The 23,121-nt window shown below is 37.4% G+C and overlaps 1 protein-coding gene across 4 annotated transcripts in view; it reads left to right on the top strand.

Annotated features, from left to right (window-relative positions):
- Positions 1-23,121, top strand: part of nhsl2 (NHS-like 2) — a 114,414-nt gene that overhangs the window by 76,265 nt on the left and 15,028 nt on the right. For 2 of the 4 annotated variants that reach the window (XM_039766388.1, XM_039766390.1), the window contains 2 exons: positions 9,161-9,356; positions 18,275-18,406. In XM_039766388.1, the coding sequence (XP_039622322.1) occupies positions 9,161-9,356; positions 18,275-18,406 (328 nt within the window). Of the gene's footprint in view, positions 1-9,160; positions 9,357-13,177; positions 13,528-18,274; positions 18,407-23,121 lie in introns of all 4 variants that reach the window. The other 2 variants (XM_039766391.1, XM_039766389.1) reach the window with 2 other exon arrangements.

Raw genomic sequence — 23,121 nt, 5'->3', positions numbered from 1 at the left:
GGACTTTTGGCCCATGGTGACCTGCATCATACAATTCCTTTGCAAGACATTCATGCATCACATTTCCCATTCCTCCTCCCAATGCTCATTTGGATTTAGATTTGGGGACTCTGCAGGACAGTGTGCTTTGTAACATTTTAGTGTATTGTACTGGTATTACTTATTTGAAACACAGTAGATAGTGGCCATAAAGAGATGGCATGGTCAACTACCATGCTTAGGCATGATTGGGCATTCAAATAATGCTCAGTTGCTATTAAGATGCCGAATATATGCTAAAGAAAACATTCTTACACCATCTCATTACCTCCACCAGCCTGTACTGTTGGCACAAGGTAGAAGAGATCCATGGATTCATGCTATTAACAAATTCTGACACTACCACCTGCATATTGCAGCAGAAATCAAGATCGACCAGACCAACAAATATTTTCTAGTCTTCAGTTTTCTGGTTCTAGTGATTGTGTGGCCACTATAGCTTTAAGTCCCTGTTATAAGCTGACAAAAATAGGACTTAGTGTCCTCTTCCCCAGGGTAACCCATCTATTTCACTGCCCAACATGTTGTACATTTAGCAATGTACTTTTTGCACACCACTTTTCTAAAGAACTGTTATCTGAAAATTTGTAGACTTTCTTTATATTTTGCAGACTTTCATCATATTTCATCATTTCTTTATAAAACCTATGGAATGTCATGCATAAACATTGTTTTCGGGGGAAAGGGGTGGTAGCTATTTCTGAGATAGTGGAACCACCATGCCTAGCATCAACAATCATACCCCAATCATTTCTTTATTAATGTGTCTTGAGCATTCTAATGGTTGGCTGAACAACACAACCTTTTGATAATTTCTGCATACTATCATTTATATTGATAGGAACTAGCAACTAAGTTTATTAGAGTCTGTCAAACCAGACCTCTTCTTGAAAGTAAAGATCATCCCTTATTTTAAGGGATTCAGGAAAAATTAACAAGCCAGTTGTTTTACACTAACTGCTAAAGCAACATAACCAGTGGGGAATGGAGACAGAAAGACTCAGACATACACTGCAACTAGAGCTATTCACAGTGGGACCAGCACACATTCAGACATACAGCAATATATCAAGCCATTCCAAAACACACTCCATGAATACCGAATAGTACAGAAGTAACAGGTTTATGAAGATTAATATCGGAAAGGTCTGAGGTTTACAAGCTTTTTAATTTATAAATCTTTCAAAAAACCTCAAAAACTGTATTTTCCACAACTGGGATCATCAAATAGTGGCTCAAGTTTTTTCTAATCTCAAGCCATACTCCAACATATTTTTCAGCTATATAAAAATTATGATAACATTATGTACAATCTACAGGTGTCTATAAAATAAGGCACATGCAGGAGATCAATCTGATATCATCAGGTTTGTTTTGTTCCTTTAGTGAATGAGCTTTAAAGTTAACTTCTCACATCATGAAGGATGGATTAATGACTGAAGGCACAGGATTTGTCATTTTTAAACAATGGATTATAAAATGGTTCCCTTAAGAATTTCAAAGACAAGAGCTTTTTTTTGTCAGTGCTCAGAAGAATTCACATGTGTTTTTGTAAATGAGAATGGAGTGGTCATTTTTATTTTTACAAATAAGAGATTTCACATATTTTCCCTTCACATTCTAATTTTTGATAATAGGGGTAGATTTTAAACTGCTTGAAACTGATTTTTTTTTTTAACATCAGGAACTGATATTAGCCTTATAGTCACTTTGAAAGGGACTAGTGCTGAATTCGTGTTAACAGTGGACACAAGGCAAGGATGAGAATTCACAATGATTTCAAATACTCACTCCATGTTTGCCGCTTTGATTACAAAGTAAGTGTTTAGAAGCAGGGTGACATGTTATGCTCTCTCCTTTCAGTAAGGGTATCAATGACTCAAAAGCAGCACTTAGATCAAAAGGGGCCAGTGCGCAGGCACTCATACCTTCCTCACACAAGCCTGCTGTTGTTCTCTGAATTTTGCTCCACCAAAATAGAGATAAACAAAGAGTATCACTACGCCAGTGTTGTCTGTAGATTACTCAAAGGCCAAGGATATACAATCAGCTGGAGTGACACCATTTATCACACAACTTTTGAAATTCTCTGCCAAGGTACATGCAGATGACAGAGGTCCTCACACAGATGTAATAACATTATATATTGATTTATCACTATTACGCTTGAATAAAATGTCTATAATGTACTCTCCTAATAACACTATATCATTGAAGGCTTTATTGTGTTTGGCCAGTTCCTTTTATTAGAGCAACTGTTTTATTGCAGACCAGACAATAAAGCTGAGCATTTCACAATGATGCAAATATAAAGACACACTTTCCAGTCCATTTATCAATGAAATAATTACTCTTAGTATCAATTTTCTGCTTAAGATAGTTTGGTGGACATTTTTGCTTGTTTTTTTATTTTGACAGCTAGCTTTAAACATGATTTTCAAATGTTACTTTCCGGCTAATCAGTAAAAGTTACATGATTGGCTGCACACTTTTAATTAAATTGTATTTATTTCCAGATAGGCAGATATCAGACACACATAGCTGTAAGGAAATGCCCTACAGCTCTATATTTCTCTGCTCAAACGCTGGTATGGTCACTGACTATGTGGAGTTTATACCTTCTCTTTGTCTCCAAGGACTTTTCCCCTGGTTACTCAGATTACACCCTCATCACTCCATTCTCAAAAACAGTATAGGTTGGATTTCTTAGTTTCCCTAAAATAGATCAAGTTAGTGTTTGTGTTTGGAAGTGTGTACTTAAAGAGTGTTCCAAAAAAGAAATGGATTATCTGATGGTTAAAATTAAATGAAAATAGATTTTTCCTTAAGTTAGTTAAGAAGCAAGGAGTTGAGGAACTGAGACAGGACAAATGCAAACATATTCAAGTTACTCATATTTAATTTAGGCAAAATTTTGTTTTAATTCAATGCAACGCTGAAAAACTATTTATTTTGTAACGGGTGTGGCTTATAAATGTCTGAGGATTTGGTATTATATTATAGGGTTAATATCACACAAAACTTAACCTTAAACATTTCAACTACTTGAAGGCTGGACTTATTTATCTTATTAACTATCAAATTAAGATGTGAAGCATAAACTTAATTGCAGGGCTTGAACCATTTGAAGAAGTAGCTACTATTTCTTGACAGATTGACCATTTGTGTTTAACTCATTTCAATACGTATGTAAAGACAAAATGAGTAGGATGTATGATGGGACAATGGCACATTAGGGAACAAAAAGCATTGTAAATGTTTATAGTCGGCAAAAGTGGTTTGATTGATGAGGTAGTAATCATTTCCTCTTTCTTTATTAAGTGAAACCGAGGGTTTATTTTTCTCCTGTTTCTAACAATGGCAGAGACAACATGCCAGAAATTCCTTGAAAGTAAAATTACATATTGGAATGAAGTCACCATGCATCAATACTGATTGATTTTTTCCAACTAACAATGGTATTTAAAGTGTTCTGTTGTGGCATTATCACAATTTTAAACCAACAAATACCGCATGCACTTCAATCTTGTGGTAAAGGGTTACATTGTGCTATAAATTTAAATTTATAGATGTCTGTGAAGGGAATGTAAATTATGTTGCCTGTCACCACACTAATAGAAGTGTTTTAAAGAATGACTCTACAAACACATGCTGATTCATGACCACCAATGCAGACGTACACTCAAGCAGAGAGACAGAGCATACTAATACAGCATAACACCTCCTAGATCCATCCCCCAACTTTAGCAATTTCTTAGGAAAGATTCTCACCTGATTCAGCTTTTCACATTTTTAACAACAGCTCCACCTGGAGGAGTGAAAGAGACATAAGTGAAATTACAACTAGAAACCTTTGTGGTTTTTGCCATAGCTGAGGAGCATAAAGCCACTCTGTTGCTGCTGATATACACTTGTGATTTTCAGTGTGTTTCTATCTTTATCATTTCATTTTGAGAAGCTCTTTTTCACTCTAGTCACACAAATACTGCAAAACTACGATTAAGTTTATCAAATGGTGTTGTTGCCAATTCAACACAGATGGAGTAGAATTCTTCCCACTTGTAGGAAATGTCACATTTTCAAACTATGATATCATAAAATGTGCTTAACTCAACGTATCCCATCATCTTAAAGATATCAATATACAGCCATATACATGGTCTTTCTTTACACAACAGATAGCCTGGAGCTTTTTATTACATGACTTCAACCAGTATTGACATTGTGCTGGTTCTTACTGATACCTCCTTGGTATAAAGCAGCTGAAGTGTATGTTTCATTTTGGTGACCTGCTAGTGGAGTGGGCTTCAAATTGAATAAGCCCATTCTGAATAAGAGATACCCTTATATGCAGAAGCCTGATTAGTCATTTAAGACTGGAGATTTCCCCTTTGGCTTTACTTGCGAAGACAATTGCTTTCTCCATTTTGCATAGGATTAGCACCTACATTTGAGTCCTGGGAGCCCAAAAGGGACAATCTATGTAGAAAGAACTGCAAGAATAGAGAGGACCTGGTTACAATAGATACTATCTCACTTAAGAATACATGGTTGTTATAAGTTTTTCTTGGTACTTTTTACTAAAAATGTTGAAAAGATTCACTAGCAAAAGAATTCATACTTTTGGTTGGTTAACAATTTAAAGTTCCAAATTTAATGTCCTCTTGACTATGAATCATTATTTTTCACTTTTTAATGTATTTATTTTTGTTTATTACGTTTCCATATGTATGCCTTACAATTAAATAATTATACCAAGCAAAGAAGGACACAATGTTATAAAGGTCATATTACAATATAAAAAACAGTCCAATCAAAAACACAACCAATGCAAGATTTTAATGAGAAGGTTGAAAAACTACTCTTTATTTAACCTACACCACCACACAACTGACTGGTCCCTGTTACTTTGAAGGCTTCAGTTTTTGGTTTGCATATTCAACCTCTGCATTTAGGAAAATGAACAAATAATATACTGTTTTCTGTGAGATTAATTCTCATTTGTCATATATTTGAATGAATATATTCTTTCTAAATTCCTTTACCTTGTAAACTGTATATTGTATACTAATATACATAATGCAAGTTTTTGTTTTAAAGACTGGAAATTTGTATGAAACAGAAATGAAGAAAACTATCCATTCAGAAACCAAAAACAGAGTGGTGGTGTAGCTATACCTATTTTTCAGTTTTATTATTGTGCTGTTAAATTCCTTAATTTGAGACTTGAAATAATGCTAAACCCACATCTACATGCCTAAATACAGAAAAACACCTTGCATCACATCTGCTCTGATTTCCAGTGTCTAATGAATTTTTTTTATAAACATAATAATAATTCACTAGTATAACAATGACTGAGAATTTAGTATCCAATTAGATGTTGATTATTTGGGAAGACACAATAGTGCAAATATATCTTAAGCCTCCTTTTTTGAATGTCATTATGGCCATGAGTATTAATCTAATCAGTCACAAACATATACAACAATCTCAAAGCTAAAAAATAAATGTAAGATACTAAGTCTGAATATAAGATAACAAATGTCACTTGCCTGTAGTCAGCATGAGTAAGATTTCAAGTAATTAAAATAAACATACTGTATGCCTCTGAGGTACCAAATGTGCTCAGGTCGTGTGTTTAAACTACCATTTCAGCTCAAAGTGAACACAAATGAATACAGCAAAGAAGAACTGAAAATAAGATAACGAATCAATGCATGAAATCTTCAGTAACAACATGTTCAGTAGGCGTCATATTTCTGTGTTATATGCTGATGTCAAGTAAAATTTAAATTACTAAGTACTAGTGCTGTTGTCATATGCTTTGTAGTATATTCTTATCAATCAAGCTCAGATATGACTTGCCGTTTAACAATCTAAGAAAAAAATAAAAGTGCAGTACAGTACAATGTTGAAATATACAGTACAGTATGCAACTATCTGACAGTACAATATTTTGTTCATAATACTGATGTAAACATGATTAACTTTACTTTCTTGAACTGAATGCCAATTTTTGTGATGAGTTTACTAATAATTTTCAAGAATTCATTAATACCCAGAAATTCAATAAAACAATGGTTGGTTCTTCCTTACAGTATGTATCCAGTTCTTTTATATATGTGCTACTGCACACCAGCAGCAGGAAATAGCAGCAAGTTTCAAAGGACAGAATGTTATCTCTTTTATGAATTTACCTTTAGAATTTGAAAAAACACATAATTCTTTCATTATCAATTTACCAATAATTTAAACCAAATCCATGTGAATTTGCAGTCACTAACAATCTATTCAAAAAAGTTAAACACACTCTTAATAAACATACAGTGATAACAATAGCAGACATAGACTACCTAACCATCCATTTATTTACTTACTGTATTTCTTGAAGCTGTTTATCCACTGCAGAGTCAATGGAGCCAGCTGTAAACAGGACCCCTGCCCATTACTGTGTGCACTCGTGACCCCAGCCACATATTCTCATAGCAGTTACAGTATAGTACAGTTGGCTGTTAACCTACTTACATGTTTTAGACTGCAGGAAGGAGCCACCATACAAAAGCACAAAGAAAAAAACCTACATGAACTTGAGAAAGTCATGCAAAGAAAAAAAATGTACTTAAAGCGCAACAAAAATTGAGTGCATTAATTTTAAGGCCAAGAATAAAAATTCAACACTATACTATATCTAAAACAAAATGCAAAACAACATTACTGCTCCAGAACTTCACCAGATTGTTGCTTTCTATTAGTTTTCTCAATGCCGAGAAGATAGCATGCAGCTTGATAAAATTGGGGGTGGCCCTAGTGCATAATAAGAGAGTTCATTAAAATTACCAAGAACTATTGATTAAATGGCCCACAAAGTGAGATTACATGCTTGGAAACATTGTGTTTTGCATTTAACTATGCTCTAGGTCAAACCTATGACAGCCCCACACAATAACAGTTACATGGCATTTACAATTAAACCACAGTCACCTGAGGCTCTTTAGTGATATCAGTAACCTTTTTCAAGAGACTCCTTTCATGCATTAGTACTTAGTTATCAAGTCACTCTGTTCAGCTTTGCTTAATTTTCATATTTTTATGTTTTACTTTGGGGGGGATTCTCAACAATCCTTAGCTCCTAGCTTGCTGATCACATCTCTGCTTGTTTATCTGCATTAAACCAATGCCACTGTTTTCCTACTCTGAGAATTTTATATTTGATAAATTCATACCACTGCTAACAACTTTGGAAGAGGACAGTCTTCATGGATGTGCAGAAAATCCTGATCTCTGAGTAGTAACAATATGCAATATCATGCAATATAAGCTCTTACTGATCATCAAAATGGACACTTATTTAATTCCACTGGAAATGCTCAAGCTGAAGAGCAGTTACATGCTGCATAATGTAAGATAGAGCAGGGCTGAAGTGAACATTAGATAACCCAATGTACCTTTAAATGAACCGGTGTAGCTAGTTAGCATAAAATTATGTTATGGCTCCATTTGTGTTGAAAACACAAAATGCCTTTTCCTGATGTCATTGGCATGTAAAAGGGTATTCTCATGATGTTAATCAATATGTCTTTATTGCTGAGCTCCTCAATATTTCCTGAAATGGCAGTTTTTGATCACAGGCAAATGAAAACTGTTTATGTTGTCCAGTATGCTCAATCCAACAATTTATGACACCTAAATGCCTTCCATGTTGCTTCAAACACACACTTCCATTAGCTATAGCATGCACAGGGATGGTTTACACCATTATCCTCTGTGTTAAACCTTTCAGTGACTGCCCCCAACTTTTTCTCTTCTTTTCTCATCAATCATGTGTGGTCAAGATGCAATTACACCACAATATGTGGAAATGTTTCCAGATTTCTGCTGTTGGCAGATGAATAGATTTACAGAATCAGCAGGTAGTATAGAATTAACTGCCAAGTTTGAGGTTTATAGCTAATATGCTTAAGCCTCTTGCTCTTACAATATACCTGTTCCTGCAGCTTAGGTTAACTAGTGACTTTAAATTGTCCTCTTATGTTTGGATTATGGACTGGTATCCTACTCAAAAAAGCCTAACACTGGATTATGCAGGTTCAGTTAATCTGTGACTCTGTGTGGTTGTGTGTGAAAGATTGTATCCTGCGATAAGAATAGTGTTGCTTCCAGGATTGCTTCTCACCTTGTATGTAGTACTGCTGGGATAGGCACTGGCTCTGTGGAAGCCTGAATTGTAGAAACAGATGAATTGAATAATAGGTGGATGGATGATTTATTGTAACTTTGCAACATGGAATAAAAAAAGAATTCTGTCCATAAAGTGATGAAGGTGAGCGCTCATTTATTTGATCATTTTTGAATGTGATGCTCTTAAACTGTCATAGCAACAATACAAATTAATCAAATGGAAAGATAAAGACACATAATCACAGTATCCAGTTATCTACAGTATGCTCACTAAATAATGCAACAGGTATATGCTTCTTTAATTTGGGTTGAGTTAACATTTAATCAATGTTAGCACAATGCAGGGTAAAGAGGAGTTGGGCATGTCTGCCAACTCACTACATGAATATAATTTAGCAACTGAATTAACCTACAAGTAAAGGGTGGCTTAGTGGAAAAGAATGGACACACAAGTAATAGCAATAATGGAACCTGTCTCCATTCATTTTGTAAACCCTTGTTATGCAGTACATGGCCACACTGACCTAGGGGCTATCCCAGCAGTACTGAGTATAGGGCAGAAAAAAAATCACATGTACCACCAATCAGTGACAGGGATGCAGACATGCATTCACTCATATTGAGCTAATTTTGTCCAGTTAACCAAGAAGTGGGAAGAAACTGGAATCCCTAAAACTAAACAACATAAGTATGGGGAGAATATACAGACTGCACCTTGACAGCAACCCAGCAAGGAATCAAAATGGGTTCAATCTGGCCATTAGCACAGAACTGTTTGATGCAACAGCTGCAGCCTGCTAAGACATAGTTTATATTTTTTGATAAAAAATAATTGGGCTGCATTTACTGTGTTTTAAAGATTTGTATTTTCAGTAGCAGTGAAAGAAAACTCATGACTAATTCAAAACCCTAACAAAATGTACTCATTTCAAATTGACAGCCAGCTACAAAACAAGTCTGTGAAGATGGGACAACCACTGTAGGCATCTTGCCACAAGACACTGGACACGTATTTCCAAAAATTCTTGAGAAGCAGCACACCTGGAATCAGACTTTAATACTACCAACTGTGGAAAAGGCTACTTGGCACCTGGCACGACCCAATCAAGCCCACATAATTCCCATCAATGTCTCTGGTATGACATTGTTTTATTTCTTTCTCTCCGTGGTTTAAAAACATTATTGCCACTTCTTATAATGCAGAGCCTTATTTCTGAATGTTGCACCATACTTTGTGGCAATTTCTGTTTAAATACATCTTTTAAGAGCTTTGCCATTACACTTAAAAAGGCTTTGAATTCACTGTTCCAACATCATCCTGTTACTTTTTCTTATTTGGTTTGAGTATGTAGACATAGCAATCTAGTGTGAAATTAAGAGCTCTTATTCTTTCACCATATAATGTAACACTACACAATTATGCTTCTTTATGTCTGCTGCTTCTAATTGAATACTGTACTGTGCTTTATTATCTGACCTCTTCATTGTTCTGCTAATGATCTACACATTGGAAAGTGTGGCTAACCTTGTTTGTAGTGCAGGATGGCCTACTAATGTAAGAAAGAAGAGGATGATTAAATAACTATATTGTATGAGAGTAACAACTAGATGGCAGAATTCACATCAGCGTTACGAGTTTCATTATCCTAAAGGGTTAAGGTTTTTTATAACACAAAAAAATTCAGCATGACAAGGGGCTGGAGCCCATTCAGGAAGCTTTAGACATAAGGCAGAAATCAGCCCTGGACAGAGTACCAGTCAATTAGGAGCAAGCTGAGATGCCAGTGTGTATTTGCACATAAGCAGACACATGAAATATGTTTAGAAGATATGTGTATAACCACAGGGATGATAAATACACACATGCTAATTTAGTATACATAGTATTGGTCATATATCGAGCAACCGCACGATACTCTTCTGTAGCACATCTTCTACCAGGTACAGGTTACTACAGAAACACATATATGTCATTGATGAAACTACACTGTGGACTCTGCTCACAAAGAAACTATGCCTATCAGGACAGACCCAAATAATGCTTGTTTAAAAAGATTTCTTTTTATATACAATGCATGAATTGGGCCCCTCATCTACCCAATGTTCCACTCAGTGACCAGATCAGTTTTTATTTTTGTCACTTGGTGCTTCTTCATTGACCCAGTATGCAACAACATGAAGGTCACATCATTGTTTATTTTTCCTGTATATATATAATGACTATTTATTTAATTTCAAAGCATGTGATCGTCATACACCCAAGACATGGAAGGGAAAATCAAAGAGGGTTCTATTTACATTTTTTTAGTTACACAAAACAATACGTCCTCCTCCCAGGCATCTTAACTACAAAACCAGGTATATAATACATACAATATCACACACAGAAACTTGTTGTGATTCATTGGAATCTTGCTGTAATTGACTTTATGGCTTTACAGAGGCATGCAAAAGTTTGTCACTGAGAATAGTTAAATAAGCAAAACTGATCACCAAAAGGTATAAAGTTAAAGATGACACATGTATTTTCAGTATTTATGCAAGGTTAGTGTATTGTATTTGTTTTGTTCAATTGTACAGTGAAAAAAGCAAAAAAGCAGCACCTAAATGTATGGGCACCCCAAGATATTTGAAGTCTCTGGTAACTTCTACCAAGGTCTCAGACCTTCACTAACTAATTAGGGCTATGGCTTGTTCACAGTCATTGTTCTTAGAAAAATCCCAGGTCATGCAAATTGCAAAGATGTATAAATTATCTGACTTCTCAAACCTCGTTCCAACAATCGGCAGCTATGGGTTCCTCTAAGCAGCCGCCAAAGCATTTTCAAGTAGCTGTTTCCTCAGTTTGTAATATTATTAATAAACTAGCCGACGCCCGCCGTAGCATACGGCGGTGTAAGAATAGGAACGGAAAATGGTGAGAAAGGAATTAAGAAATCAAGAAGAAATAAATACTTCTTGAAAGACGTAGTGTGCATGTAGAATTTCAGGCCAAGTAGGATTACGTGTGAAAGTGATAAATAAATCAGGCTTTCCGAATTTACATACTATAGCCATGGCATCCTGATATTTTTGTTGCATGATCTTGTTGGCGTAATCTGAGATAGTTGAGACGCGCACCCTCTGTTTTAACATACGTATCTACGACGTACTGTTGGAATAGTTTGCCGCTGGAGTGCAAAATACTAAATGTATTCCTCATTGCTAATCTGTACGCGTAAAATTGACATTGAGTAAGCCTTATTTGCTTGGCGGTTCTTTTATCGGGAACATGTTGTAAATCTTTGTGCCAGCCAATGTCTCCGTAAGGGAATAAAAGTGGGTAAACCATAGGATCGCCATTCATATTGAGCGTGGAAATCTGTTTACGGGAGTTGCGTATGGGATAAGTGCAAATGTCCCTTTCAGCAGGCGTTTCGCCATCTTCTCCGACGAAAATCGCTGCAATGTCGGGGCATTGTATCGTCGTAAATCCTGCCAAGGATTTTCCTTGAAAACCATTCGTACAGATGCTGTTGGATTTGAATGTGCGATTTCATGCATGTGTTTGTATGATTTAGCGAAGGGGTTGATGGTTCTGAGCATGGAATCTAGCTGGAGAAGTACATTTTCGCTGCATGCAGAGTTTGCTTTATTTTGTAAGCGTACTGCAGTAGCTTGCACTGTGTCAAAAACATACAACTGTTCCTATCCTGAAGAGGTAGGAGTGTTAGCGTATAGTGGAGAGATTTGGTGATAAATTTGCCCGTGTATTTTAAAACAGTATGGTCCGTGGTCAGGAGGTTGAGTTATGTGTTTACCCATGAAAGCAAACGCTAGAGAAGAGTTGTATTCCCGAATGTGTTCACGATCATTTTTAGCTTCTGATGTTTGCTGTGTAAGAAGCTGTTGTAAAGACACACGTGGCTCCTGCAAGGCCGGTAAAGCTACTTTACCGTTGTGGCAGCACCTCGAGTATTTGTTGGATGTATTATGCCCTGCAGGCCAGTATAGTGCATGACATGGAAGACGTCGAATAGGAATCGAGAAATGGCGTATTGCCCGCGTGTAGGCGGGACAGGTTTTGAAGTGGAAGCAGGTAAAACCGAAAGAGAAATATATATAAGAGATAGCAGTTAACAAGAACAGTGGTAGAGGTCAAGTTGTGGTCTGGAAGACCAAGAAAACTTTCTGAAGTCTCACATAGTGTGCAATGTGAGGTGGAGTTCTGTTTCCTTTAGGCACTGGAAGTGAACTGCCAGAGCTTTGAACTTTTAAGTGGAGTGGAGAAGTCATCTGACTAGAAGTACCCATATTCTTGAAGTGCCTTTATTGAGTCAGGAAATTTTCTGGACAATTACTTAGACTCTGTTAGGCAGGCTGCTCAGGGATACCTCAGGTCTTCTCCAGTATAGAGAGAACAGCATATTCAGAGGCATCTGGATTTCTTTGTCCTTTCTCTTAGGGGTTCCTTGATTCTCCTTGCACTTGCCTCTAGAGAATGTGGGACAATCTTTATCATGTGCATTTGTTTTTGTTGCCTTGTAGGAACTTACATATTTAATCATCATTATTTTATGCTATCCAGAATGCCAGTGTCTTCCAGATTCTTTGATAATAAATGAATATATAGCACTCAGGTAAAGACTGAACCTTCTATAGTGCAGTGGGCATAGAAAAGAATCGCCCCCACCCTTCAAAATATTCACATTGCGTTGCTTCAGATGAAGTAAAAAACAAAAATATTTTTCCAGAAGTATTTACTGAAAGCAACTTATAACAGCCAAGTGAAAGATGTAATAGCAACAGTTAAAAAAAAAAAAAAAACAGAATCACTGAGATGGTTAAAGGTTTATCCCCATGTCAGTACTTTGTGGAATCACCTTTTGCTTTGATTACAGCCGTGAGTCTGTTGGGATACTTCTCTACCATCTCTGAACATCTAGACTCTAAAATATTTGCCCACTCTTCTTTACAGAATTGTTCAAGATCAAACTGGATGATGACTGTTGGTGGACTGCAATCTTCAACCCATTCATTTGATTTTCAGTTTGGTTTAATTCGGGGCCTTGACTAGGCCATGCAAGGACATTCACATTTTTCTCCAGCCACTGTGTGTTCAACTTTGCTGTGTGTTATAGGTCATTGTCATGTTGTAAGGTGAACCTACTTCCCTTTGACAACTTTCTGGCAGAGGGCAGCAGGGTTTCCTCAAGAATTCCACATTATTTTGCCCCATCCATTTTTCTTTCTGCCTTGACAAGCGTTCCAGTCCCTGCTGCAGAGAAACACCCTCACAACAGGATGCTACCACCTCCATGCTTTACAGTAGGTATTGAGTTCTTTGGATGGTAAGCTGTATTGGCTTTTTACCAGATATATTGTTTGGCATTGAAGTCAAATAGTTTGATTTTTTTTCTCATCTGCCCATAATGCCTTTTACCATTTGGCTTCAGAATCTTCAACATGCATTTTGACAAAGCTCAATCAAGATTTCATGTGGCATTTCTTGAGGTGGTGCTTTTTCCTTGCAACCTTCCCATATAAGCCACATTACTGGAGCATTTATGATATTGTTGTCACATGCACATAATGATCACTCTTTGCCAAAAATTCCTGTAACTGCTTCAAAGTTAACATAGTCCTCTTTGTAGCATCTCTGACCAGTATCCTCCTTGCTCTTCCATTCAGTTTGGAGGGACTGGAAGACAGTTAGCTTGGTGCGCCATGGAAAAGGTGATTAGTTACACCTAATTGTATTTTTAGGAGGGGGTGATCCTTTAACCATCTCTGCGATTCCATTCCTTAATTTTGTTTTTCTAAACTGTTGCTATTATATCTTTAACTTGTTTGTTATAATTTACACTGAGTAAATACAGCTGGAAAAATATTTTTGTGTGTGTTTGAATTTCAGGCTGCAAAGCAACAACATGTGAATATTTTGAAAGGGGGGGGGGGTTCTTTTCTATACCTATTGTACATAGTACCTACTTAAAGACTGAAGTTTCAGCATTGTGTTGAATCTTGTCATTGTCCCACACTGCATTGATATGCAATCTAATGTACATATGTGTGATTTAATTTTGTATAAAAAAGCAAGTATCACATGGAAAAAAAAATTAAAAAAACAAGAAAATTACACAAATGCTTCCAATGATCTTGTTATTTACATGGCATGCAGGAATTGGAACCAATCTTTGACTGCAGCATCACAACAGCCTCATGAAAGGCATTCCTAAAGACTTTGATTTCTACATATGAAGCAGGCAGCAAGTAAATGGTAAAATTTTTATGAGTGACTATGGGAATCTTATACTTAAAAGTTAGTGTAAACAAAACAGGAGTTAAACTCATTGTTGTAGCCAATATATAGCAGAAAGGTCCAAATTCTGGATGAATATGAGTTTTTATAGGATGCTCTTTTTGACAGTATAAAATTTCAGGTTGTTTCCAACATGTTATAGATTACTATAACGTGTAGGTGCAGATATAAGGGTTACAGATTGAAAGTAAAAGCACTCTATCAATGTTCACTTCATAATGTAGAAAATCCTAATCTTCAGATGGAACTATAATAGTAAGATTAAACTGACCCTAACATATGCATCCAGTGAGAAAAATCCAGAGGGCAGAATTTACAAGCTTACATCTGCTTCCTCCTAATATTAAAACAGAGAGAATTTGTGTGCCTTTAGCTTGTGAAAGAAGCCAGTAAGCACTGCAAATTTTAGGTCTACCCAGAGTAGGAGAAACAAAGACTTTCCATGTGGTGCATCACTGTGAAGCATCTGAACAGAAGCCAGGATAGACCTGTTACATTGATGATGTCACTAAGTATTTTTGAATATACTTTATATAATAGTGTATTGTTAGTTGATGTATCTTGTGATCATATATCTTGTGTATCTTAAGAGTCACAGTCAGGGCAGCTGATGGAATGGTTCTTAAGGATGTCACTGCAGTTGTGACCCGCTGGGTTGGCTACTTTGAGCAGCTGTTTAAAGCTGATCCTCAGGCTAGGAGGCAGAACCTGCGTGTACCCAGTTGATTCTGGGGATCGCCAGGGGTGTGTTCTTGCTTCTACTCTGTTAAATGCTTGCATGGAATGGGTGTTGGGCAGGGTCATGGAGTCCAGTGGCTGTGGGGCATCTGTTAGTGAAGACAGATTCACTGATCTTGACTTTGCAGAGTCAATGGAGGTTCTGTTCAGGGCTCTTGACAGACTGATTGAGGAGTCTGAGTGTCTGGGCTTGCAAGTGTCCTTGATAAAAACCAAGACCCAGGCCTTTAATGACCTCTTGGGCACAGCCATCAGCAGTGTGTCTGTCTTCAGAGAGTGTCCACCTTGTTGAGCGGTTTACTTACCTTGGCAGTGACATTCATGTCTCTGGTGACTCTTCTTATGAAGTCAGTAGATGGATTAGGAAAGCATGGGGGATTATGAGGTCGCTGAAAAGGGGTGTGTGGCACTCCCGATATCTTTGCATAAGGACAAAAGTCCAAGTCTTTAGAGTCCTGGTGCTTCCTGTTTTGTTATATGGTTGCAAGACATGGACACTATCCAGTAACCTGAGATGAAGACTGGACTCCTTCGGTACTGTGTCTCTTCAGAGAGTCCTTGGGTACAGCTGACTTGACTTTTGTATCGAATGAGTGGTGGCTCATGGAGTCCCAAATGATGAGAGCACATTACGTGCATTGTGAGGGTGCATCAGTTACGACACTACAGCCATCTAGTGCAATTCCCCAAGGGTGATCCAGCTTGCAGAATTCTCATTGTTAAGGACCCAAGTGACTGGACCAGACCAAAGGGATGCCCACATAACACATGGCTGCAGAAGTTAGAGGATTATTTCTGAAGGGTGGGACTGGACTACGTGTCTGCCTGGCAGGTTGCCAACCAGGATCCCGAGCTGTTTCGATATGTGGTGGGTGCAGCAATGTGCTGTACCAGTGCATGCTCCCCAACCTGACCTGACCTGAATCTTGTGAGTGTAGCACTGGATCTGTGAGACCTGATATAAAATTGTTTTATTTTGTATGTGCCATTACACATTGCTTTAATTTTTGCATAGTAACAACTGTTGCACTTAACACTTTTGTCTTACTGAATTTCCTTTGTCTTTAACAGCAATGCTTTGAGTATTTAGTGTCTGTTGCGCTGTTCCTATTTGCTCGTGTAATTTTATGTTTATATGACTTTCTGTATTGCTTGATTGATTTGTACTTACTAATCTGTGTACTTTGAGCCTCACCTGAATGGGCACTTCGTAAAGAAAAAATATATATAAACTGCTCAAAAAAATTAAAGAAGCACTTTTTAATCAGAGTATGGCATCAAATCAATGAAACTTCTGGGCTATAGATCTGGTCAGTTAAGTAGCAGAGAGGGTTGTTAATCGGTTTCAGCTGCTTTGGTGCTAATGAAATTAACAACAGCTGCACTAGAGGGGCAACAATGAGACAACCCCCAAAAAAGGAATGGTTTAACAGGTGGAGGCCACTGATATTTTTCCCTCCTCATCTTTTCTGACTGTTTTTTCACCAGTTTTGCATTTGACTATGGTCAGTGTCAGAAAGTATGCAGGCAGTTCCTGGAGGATGAAGGAATTGATACCATTGACTAGCCCCCACACACGCCTGACCTAAATCCAATAGAACACCTTTGGGATATTATGTTACAGCCCATTCGACGCCACCAGGTTGCAACTCAAGCTGTCTAGGAGCTCAGTGATGCCCTGGTACAGATCTGGGAGGAAATCTCCCAGGACACCATCTGTCATCTCATTAGGAGCATGCCCCGACGTTGTCAGGCATGCATACAAGCATGCGGGGGCCATACAAACTACTGAGTACGATTTTGAGTTGCTGCAATGAAATTTTGCCAAAATAGACTAGCCTGCCACATCATTTGTTCACTTTGATTTTCGGGTGTCTTTGAATTCAGCTCTCTGTACGTTAATAATTTTAATTTCCATCAAACGATGTGGCATTCTTTCATTCCTAACACATTACCCACTCCATATCAGTCAACATGATTTTTGTTTTCGCATTGAGATCTGATGTGTTTTCAAAGAGTTCCTTTAATTGTTTTGAGCAGTATAAATATATACATTTATAAAAAATAATTATATATATATATATATATATATATATATATATATATATATATATATATATATATATATATATATATATATATATATATATATATATATATATATATATATATATATATATATATATAAAATCAGATCACAATCCTTGCAAAAGGGATGGTCTAATACATTGAGTATTTAGTTTAAAAATTATTTGATACACTTATTTCATGGGGAGGAACAAAAACACATTATTGATTAACTGTTGCCTGACATCTCTAGATGACTGGATTCAAATTCTTGTTTGGGTGCCATATGTCATTTGCATTTTCTCACTATGTCTGTGTGGTTTCTTCATCCAATATTCGAAAGTTCAACAGAATGTGTTAGTTGGATTAGTGAGTCTACCTAGGCATAGAATGAAGTAAGGTGGGTATGTGTGTATGTATCCTGTAATGTACTGGTGCTCATCTATTGTCAGTTGTTAATTTACATGTGATGCTCCCATGATAGGCTCTGACTTGCTGTGACCCCGAATTAGCTGGATTTTCTGGGTGGGGTTTCAAATCCTACCATATGACTGTAAGTTTCTATATTCCCCTGTTTATAGTTAGACTTTTTCCTGGATACCCTGTTTTTTTTACATCATTTTACGTCAAGTGGCAGCTCCAAATTGGACCTAGTATACATGAGGGCATGCAAGGTTGGTTCCCACTTTGCACTAAAGTTATACCAATATATTGCCCATTTCTGAGGATGGATGGATTTCTGAATTATTATGCTGTGCACCTGAATCCCACAAATATTGTGAAATGCTTTATGTCTAAAATAAATGTTTTCTTACTGTTCTGTTAATGTACCTCAGCAAAATAGATAGAGGCTTATTTTGAAAAAAAAAAATGCAGGCCTAAATTTCATTGTACATTTCAGTCACTACATAACTTTCAGACTGGCAAATATGTCTATTTTGACTTTAGGACAGGCGTTTGATAAACATTCCATCGTGCACCAGTCCCTTTTTAATACCGAGACTGCTGTGAATCCAAAGTCAACACTGCGAAGGAGAAGAACCATTATTGGACTACCTGAGACACCCATCCAAGATCGAGGTGACACAGTAGGAAAACGTCTAAATCTTCTATTCTTAAATATATGCATGGCAACAATCAGATCTTAATAATTTTCAAAGCTTCTTTTGTTTAAGTCAATTCTCAGCTTAATTTAAAAAACTCGCATATGTGATTTATGTGTTAAACCTCAACATGTAGAAAGAATTCATATGTTCTGTAGAACAGAGAAAAACAAACTTTCTATTAAATATTTACTTACTGAACATGTTTCAAAATGTAAATTACTATTTATTTTTGTTTTTGGTAATATAACTATTATGATTTATTTCAAAGGTGTAATACAACTTTTTAACTTTACACTCAAACCTGATATGGTCCATCCATTTTTTGACTACTTTATGCATTATAGGGATACAGGGAGCTTAACAGAAACCAGTTCACCTCACTCTTTCCTATTTCAGTGTGCAAGGTTCCAATCCCACCCCAATTACTTTCTTTATGGACCCTGTTATTGTGTGCAAGTTTATTTTCTCTCTATCTCCATAAATACAGAATTTCCAGACCAGTTCTTTGAATGCTTTCCATCCTGATGATTACCAGGTACTGTGGAAAAAGAACCATGGTGCAAAAGCCATCACAGAATCTCAGGGAATTTGCCTTTGAATTTATGCATTATGCTTTAAGTGGTGACCCAACATACATGTGGAGGAGTTATTGCAGTGTGTTATTGACACATGTGTCCCTCCCTCAGGTGGCAGCTACTCTGGGGTACTGACATCAGCTGATAAGTTGGTAAAGCTGGGGTCCGAAATGGAAAAAGACTGGGCTGACATCAGGGTTAGTAGGTCCAGTAGGCCCTGAGAGGTCCACTATCCCAAACCATGAGGGAAACCCTCAGCTGAACCCCCCCAACAATGTCACATTGGTGCAAGCCATCATGTTCCTCTTAGTGGTATCAGTACAGGTGCAAGTTGTAAATGATGAGGCAGTTGTACATATTGCTGGCACTTTAATCTTAATGCAAAATAGCTTGTCGGAAAGCTGAAAGTGCTGGAAAGGAGTACTGTAAGTATACAGATGGAAGAGAAAATGAGTCAAACGTCAAGGTTCCAATGAGACTCTGTCTGCACCTGATGCTCTGGACAACTGAGGTGTTTGTCCTGGTAGAAAGCCACCTGTTGGTGTCTTTGTTACTGGGTACAGACTTACTGATATAAGTAGGGCTTACCATCCACCTGTCACTACAGGAATATGAGTTACTTTGGGTCAATGTCCACTGCTTCAGTAGGAAGACTAATAGTGATGATTGATGGGTGATTGAGCCTTCCACCTCTCAATGGACTACTCCCGTGGTGCTTGTGTAAAAGTCCAATGGGTCCTTCTAATTCTGTCGATTATAAGTAGATGAACAAGAAGACACATCATGATGCCTACCCCATTGCATGATGCCACTTGTCCATGACACCCTAGAATCTCTGTATGTATCTGCAGTGTTCACCTCCTAGCATCTCAAGTTGAGGTATTGGTAGGTGAGGATGGAGAGAGACAGTATTGAGATGACCACTGTTATCATACCAAAATAAATTTCCAGTTCTGAGTAATGTCTTTTGGATTTAAAAATGCTGCCACATAATTAAAATCCTTGTTGAACAGAACCTTCTGGGATACATTGGGGAGATGTGTTTTACCTACATTCACAATATCTGCTCTCTCAATCTATCCAACAACATCTCAAGAAATTGGGCAACATCTTATAGTGACTTTAAAAGGCTCACTTTTCATTAAATATTGGGAAATGTAGATTTCTTCAGAACCAATGTCAGCCATGGACATAATGGGGCCATTTTCAATCAGCAAGGACAGGAAGACCCTCCTGTTGGTGTTTGTGGGCTATTTTTTCAGGTGGATTGGGCTATTCTTTTTGATAAATGGCCATGACCAAGAAGATCTGCTCCACCCTAAGGATGAAATATTTACTTGATGTGTGCTGCCAAGCAGCACTGTCACCAAGAGGAGTATGCAGTGGATGAAGACTTCCAGAAGCAGCAGGGGGTGTTCCACCAGAAGACCACCGTGTACCAACCTCAATTTAGTACCATTGAGTAGATGAACTGGACCTTGAAAACCATGATTACATCTTTCATCAAAGACTATCATCAGCTGTGGACAAAGTGGCTGCCTGAATTCTGGTTTGCACTGAATATAGCTATGCATGAGATTAACAGGTGAGACCACACCATTGTAAGCTCTAGACAAACAACTTACAGGTCCTGTAAAATGGTTAACTGCTCATGACCTACCTAAACTAGATGCATCAGTACTTCAGTAACTACAAACCTTTTGGACAATAGCACAAAGGTGAAAGAGAGGAAGATGGTGGCCCAGTCCAGACAATCACTGTTGGACAACCAGAGAAGTAAGCCTGTTCTGTTCTCGGTTGTTCTGATCTGGTTCCTAAATGGTTCGGCCCAGACATCATTTTAAAATATGAAGCTCAGAAACCGTACACAATAGAATGATCACCTCAGGAACCAAAAAGGTAAACACAATTAACATTGCTAACCTCAAGCCTTGGTTAGGACATACATAATATCCTTGTGGATGGGAAATGTAGAAGCACTACATAAAAGGACTCCAGATCCGCGCTGTGCCTGCGATCACTGCATCCCCAGGCTGCCTTTGCTTGGCTTGTAGGGCCTGCTGAGATGACAAGGAAGGGGCTGGATTTAAAAAGGGGTCAAAAAGAGCCAAGACAAAAATTATGTGTCCATCCGTTCCTTCACGTTCAGCTGCTAAAGTTCATTTGTTTCACCGATTTTTGGATTGCAACTGCAACATGTCATGTGGATTACAATCATTTTCAGGAATTTTTGCACTTCATGCAAAGTCTTCGTTGCTCATGAGTCTTTGGTGTGTTTGGGGTATTGCTGCTGGGGCAGGCTCCATTTTATCACAGGATTTCATTGGACAGAGACAGCAAAAGATAGGACAATATACACAATGTTTCTGTACTACTGGGTTGATTAGGGTGGGTTACTGCTTAATATTTATTTTATTGCACTTATCATTTCTTTAACTTATTCATACTGCAACATATTTATCCTTAATTGTTACAGCACCTTGCAGCTGCTGTGGCATAGCTGGAAGATAAATATTCACCCAAGTCTTAATCTCTTGTAGAGAGCAGAAAGCTTTGTTCCAAGATTCTTCTGTTTTTCCTGAATCAGCTACACCTATTTTGCTTTCTGTCTTTACAACAGCTCCAGATCCCAATTCAAAGCAGCATTCTTACAGTTTGATGCTGCCAGCAAGAGAACTGGGTGGTTTTGCCTATATAAGGTTACCTTTGATACCATTACACCACACATTCTTCTGCTTGGTTGATGCCATATGACTTCAATAGCCTAGAGATGATGTGAACATTTTTGCAACATAAGTTTTTATTCTGCCACTTTCACAAGTAGCCCATATTTGCTGAGCACCAACGCACCACCTGTAGAAGACTGTATTCATATGTAGTTTTTAAAATGACTTGCACAGTACTCACATTCACTCCAAGAGAAGCACCAGTAATGAAAACTGCATCTCATTTATCTTCTTTTCCACTATAACACCTTATTCTTTTACTCATGCCATTTAACATTTTTTTTCTGATTTACAGACTATTCTTTGTCTCTGAGCTCATCCTTTATTTTCCAGTGTTTGCTATCTAACCTATGCAGTATTTTTGTTCACAGTACAATCCTGATCCAGAGCCACAATCCACACTGGACACTTTTCTTTAAACCATGAGACATATCACCAGTAAAGTTCTGTCAGGTCCCTTTTGCTATTTTATATCAGTCAGAACATCACTTACATGTCCAATAATCTATTTACTACATTAATTGTAACAAGGTTTCCTGTAATTTGTTAACAAAACATAAAAGCAGCCCAGAAGTAGTTTGAAAGACACTGCCTTAGTCTTCAGGATAGACATCCTCTAGATACTCATTGTGGTATATGGACTGTTGTTAGCTTAACAGCTGGTTCCCACTTTATGCATAATGCTTCAGGGATAAGTACTAACCTAACAGAACCCTACACTGCATAAGCAGTTTAGAAAATGGAAGGATAATTGTAGCCTGATGTGTCTGTGTTTGCTCCGCCACAATGTTTCGGAGGCATCCATGAAATAATGCTAAACGTATTTTTACCTTGGTTATCACTTTACTCCCAAGCACTAGAAAAATAACATTTTAAACAACATCATTTATTATCTCAGACTGGCAGGATTTTCACAGTTGCTTTTCACCTTCTCTGGTTTTCTCTCACCCCACCTATCCTCATTTTCCACTTCAAGACTTACTTACTGAAGGATCAAAAACGCAAATATTGTTCCTTTTTACTTTTCAAAATATTTTAGTATGTTGTGGCTTTATCCCCACCTTATGAATGGATAGCATATTGTCTTCTTATTTATTCATACATTTTCTGAACCCACTGGGTTGTATGCCTTTCTTACAACAGATAGAATATCAGTGATCCGATATACTCATGATGACTCACATTAAGCCAGTAAAGTTCCCAATTATCCTTAAAAACATATGTACGATTTAGAAGAGAACCCAAGAAGACAAAGAAAGAACAATCAAAATCCAGAGGGATGGTGACAAGACTTGGATTTGTCCTAAGTCTCATAGAGCTATGAGGTCACCGCCCCCACTGTGATGTTCTTTATCATCTTATTTAAATTTTAATGTACAGTACTTTTT

Source organism: Polypterus senegalus, chromosome 10, assembly GCF_016835505.1.
Source record: "Polypterus senegalus isolate Bchr_013 chromosome 10, ASM1683550v1, whole genome shotgun sequence".
Lineage (NCBI taxonomy): Eukaryota > Metazoa > Chordata > Cladistia > Polypteriformes > Polypteridae > Polypterus > Polypterus senegalus.
The sequence above is the reverse complement of the archived record's forward strand: the minus strand, read 5'-3'. Positions and strand labels throughout refer to the sequence as shown.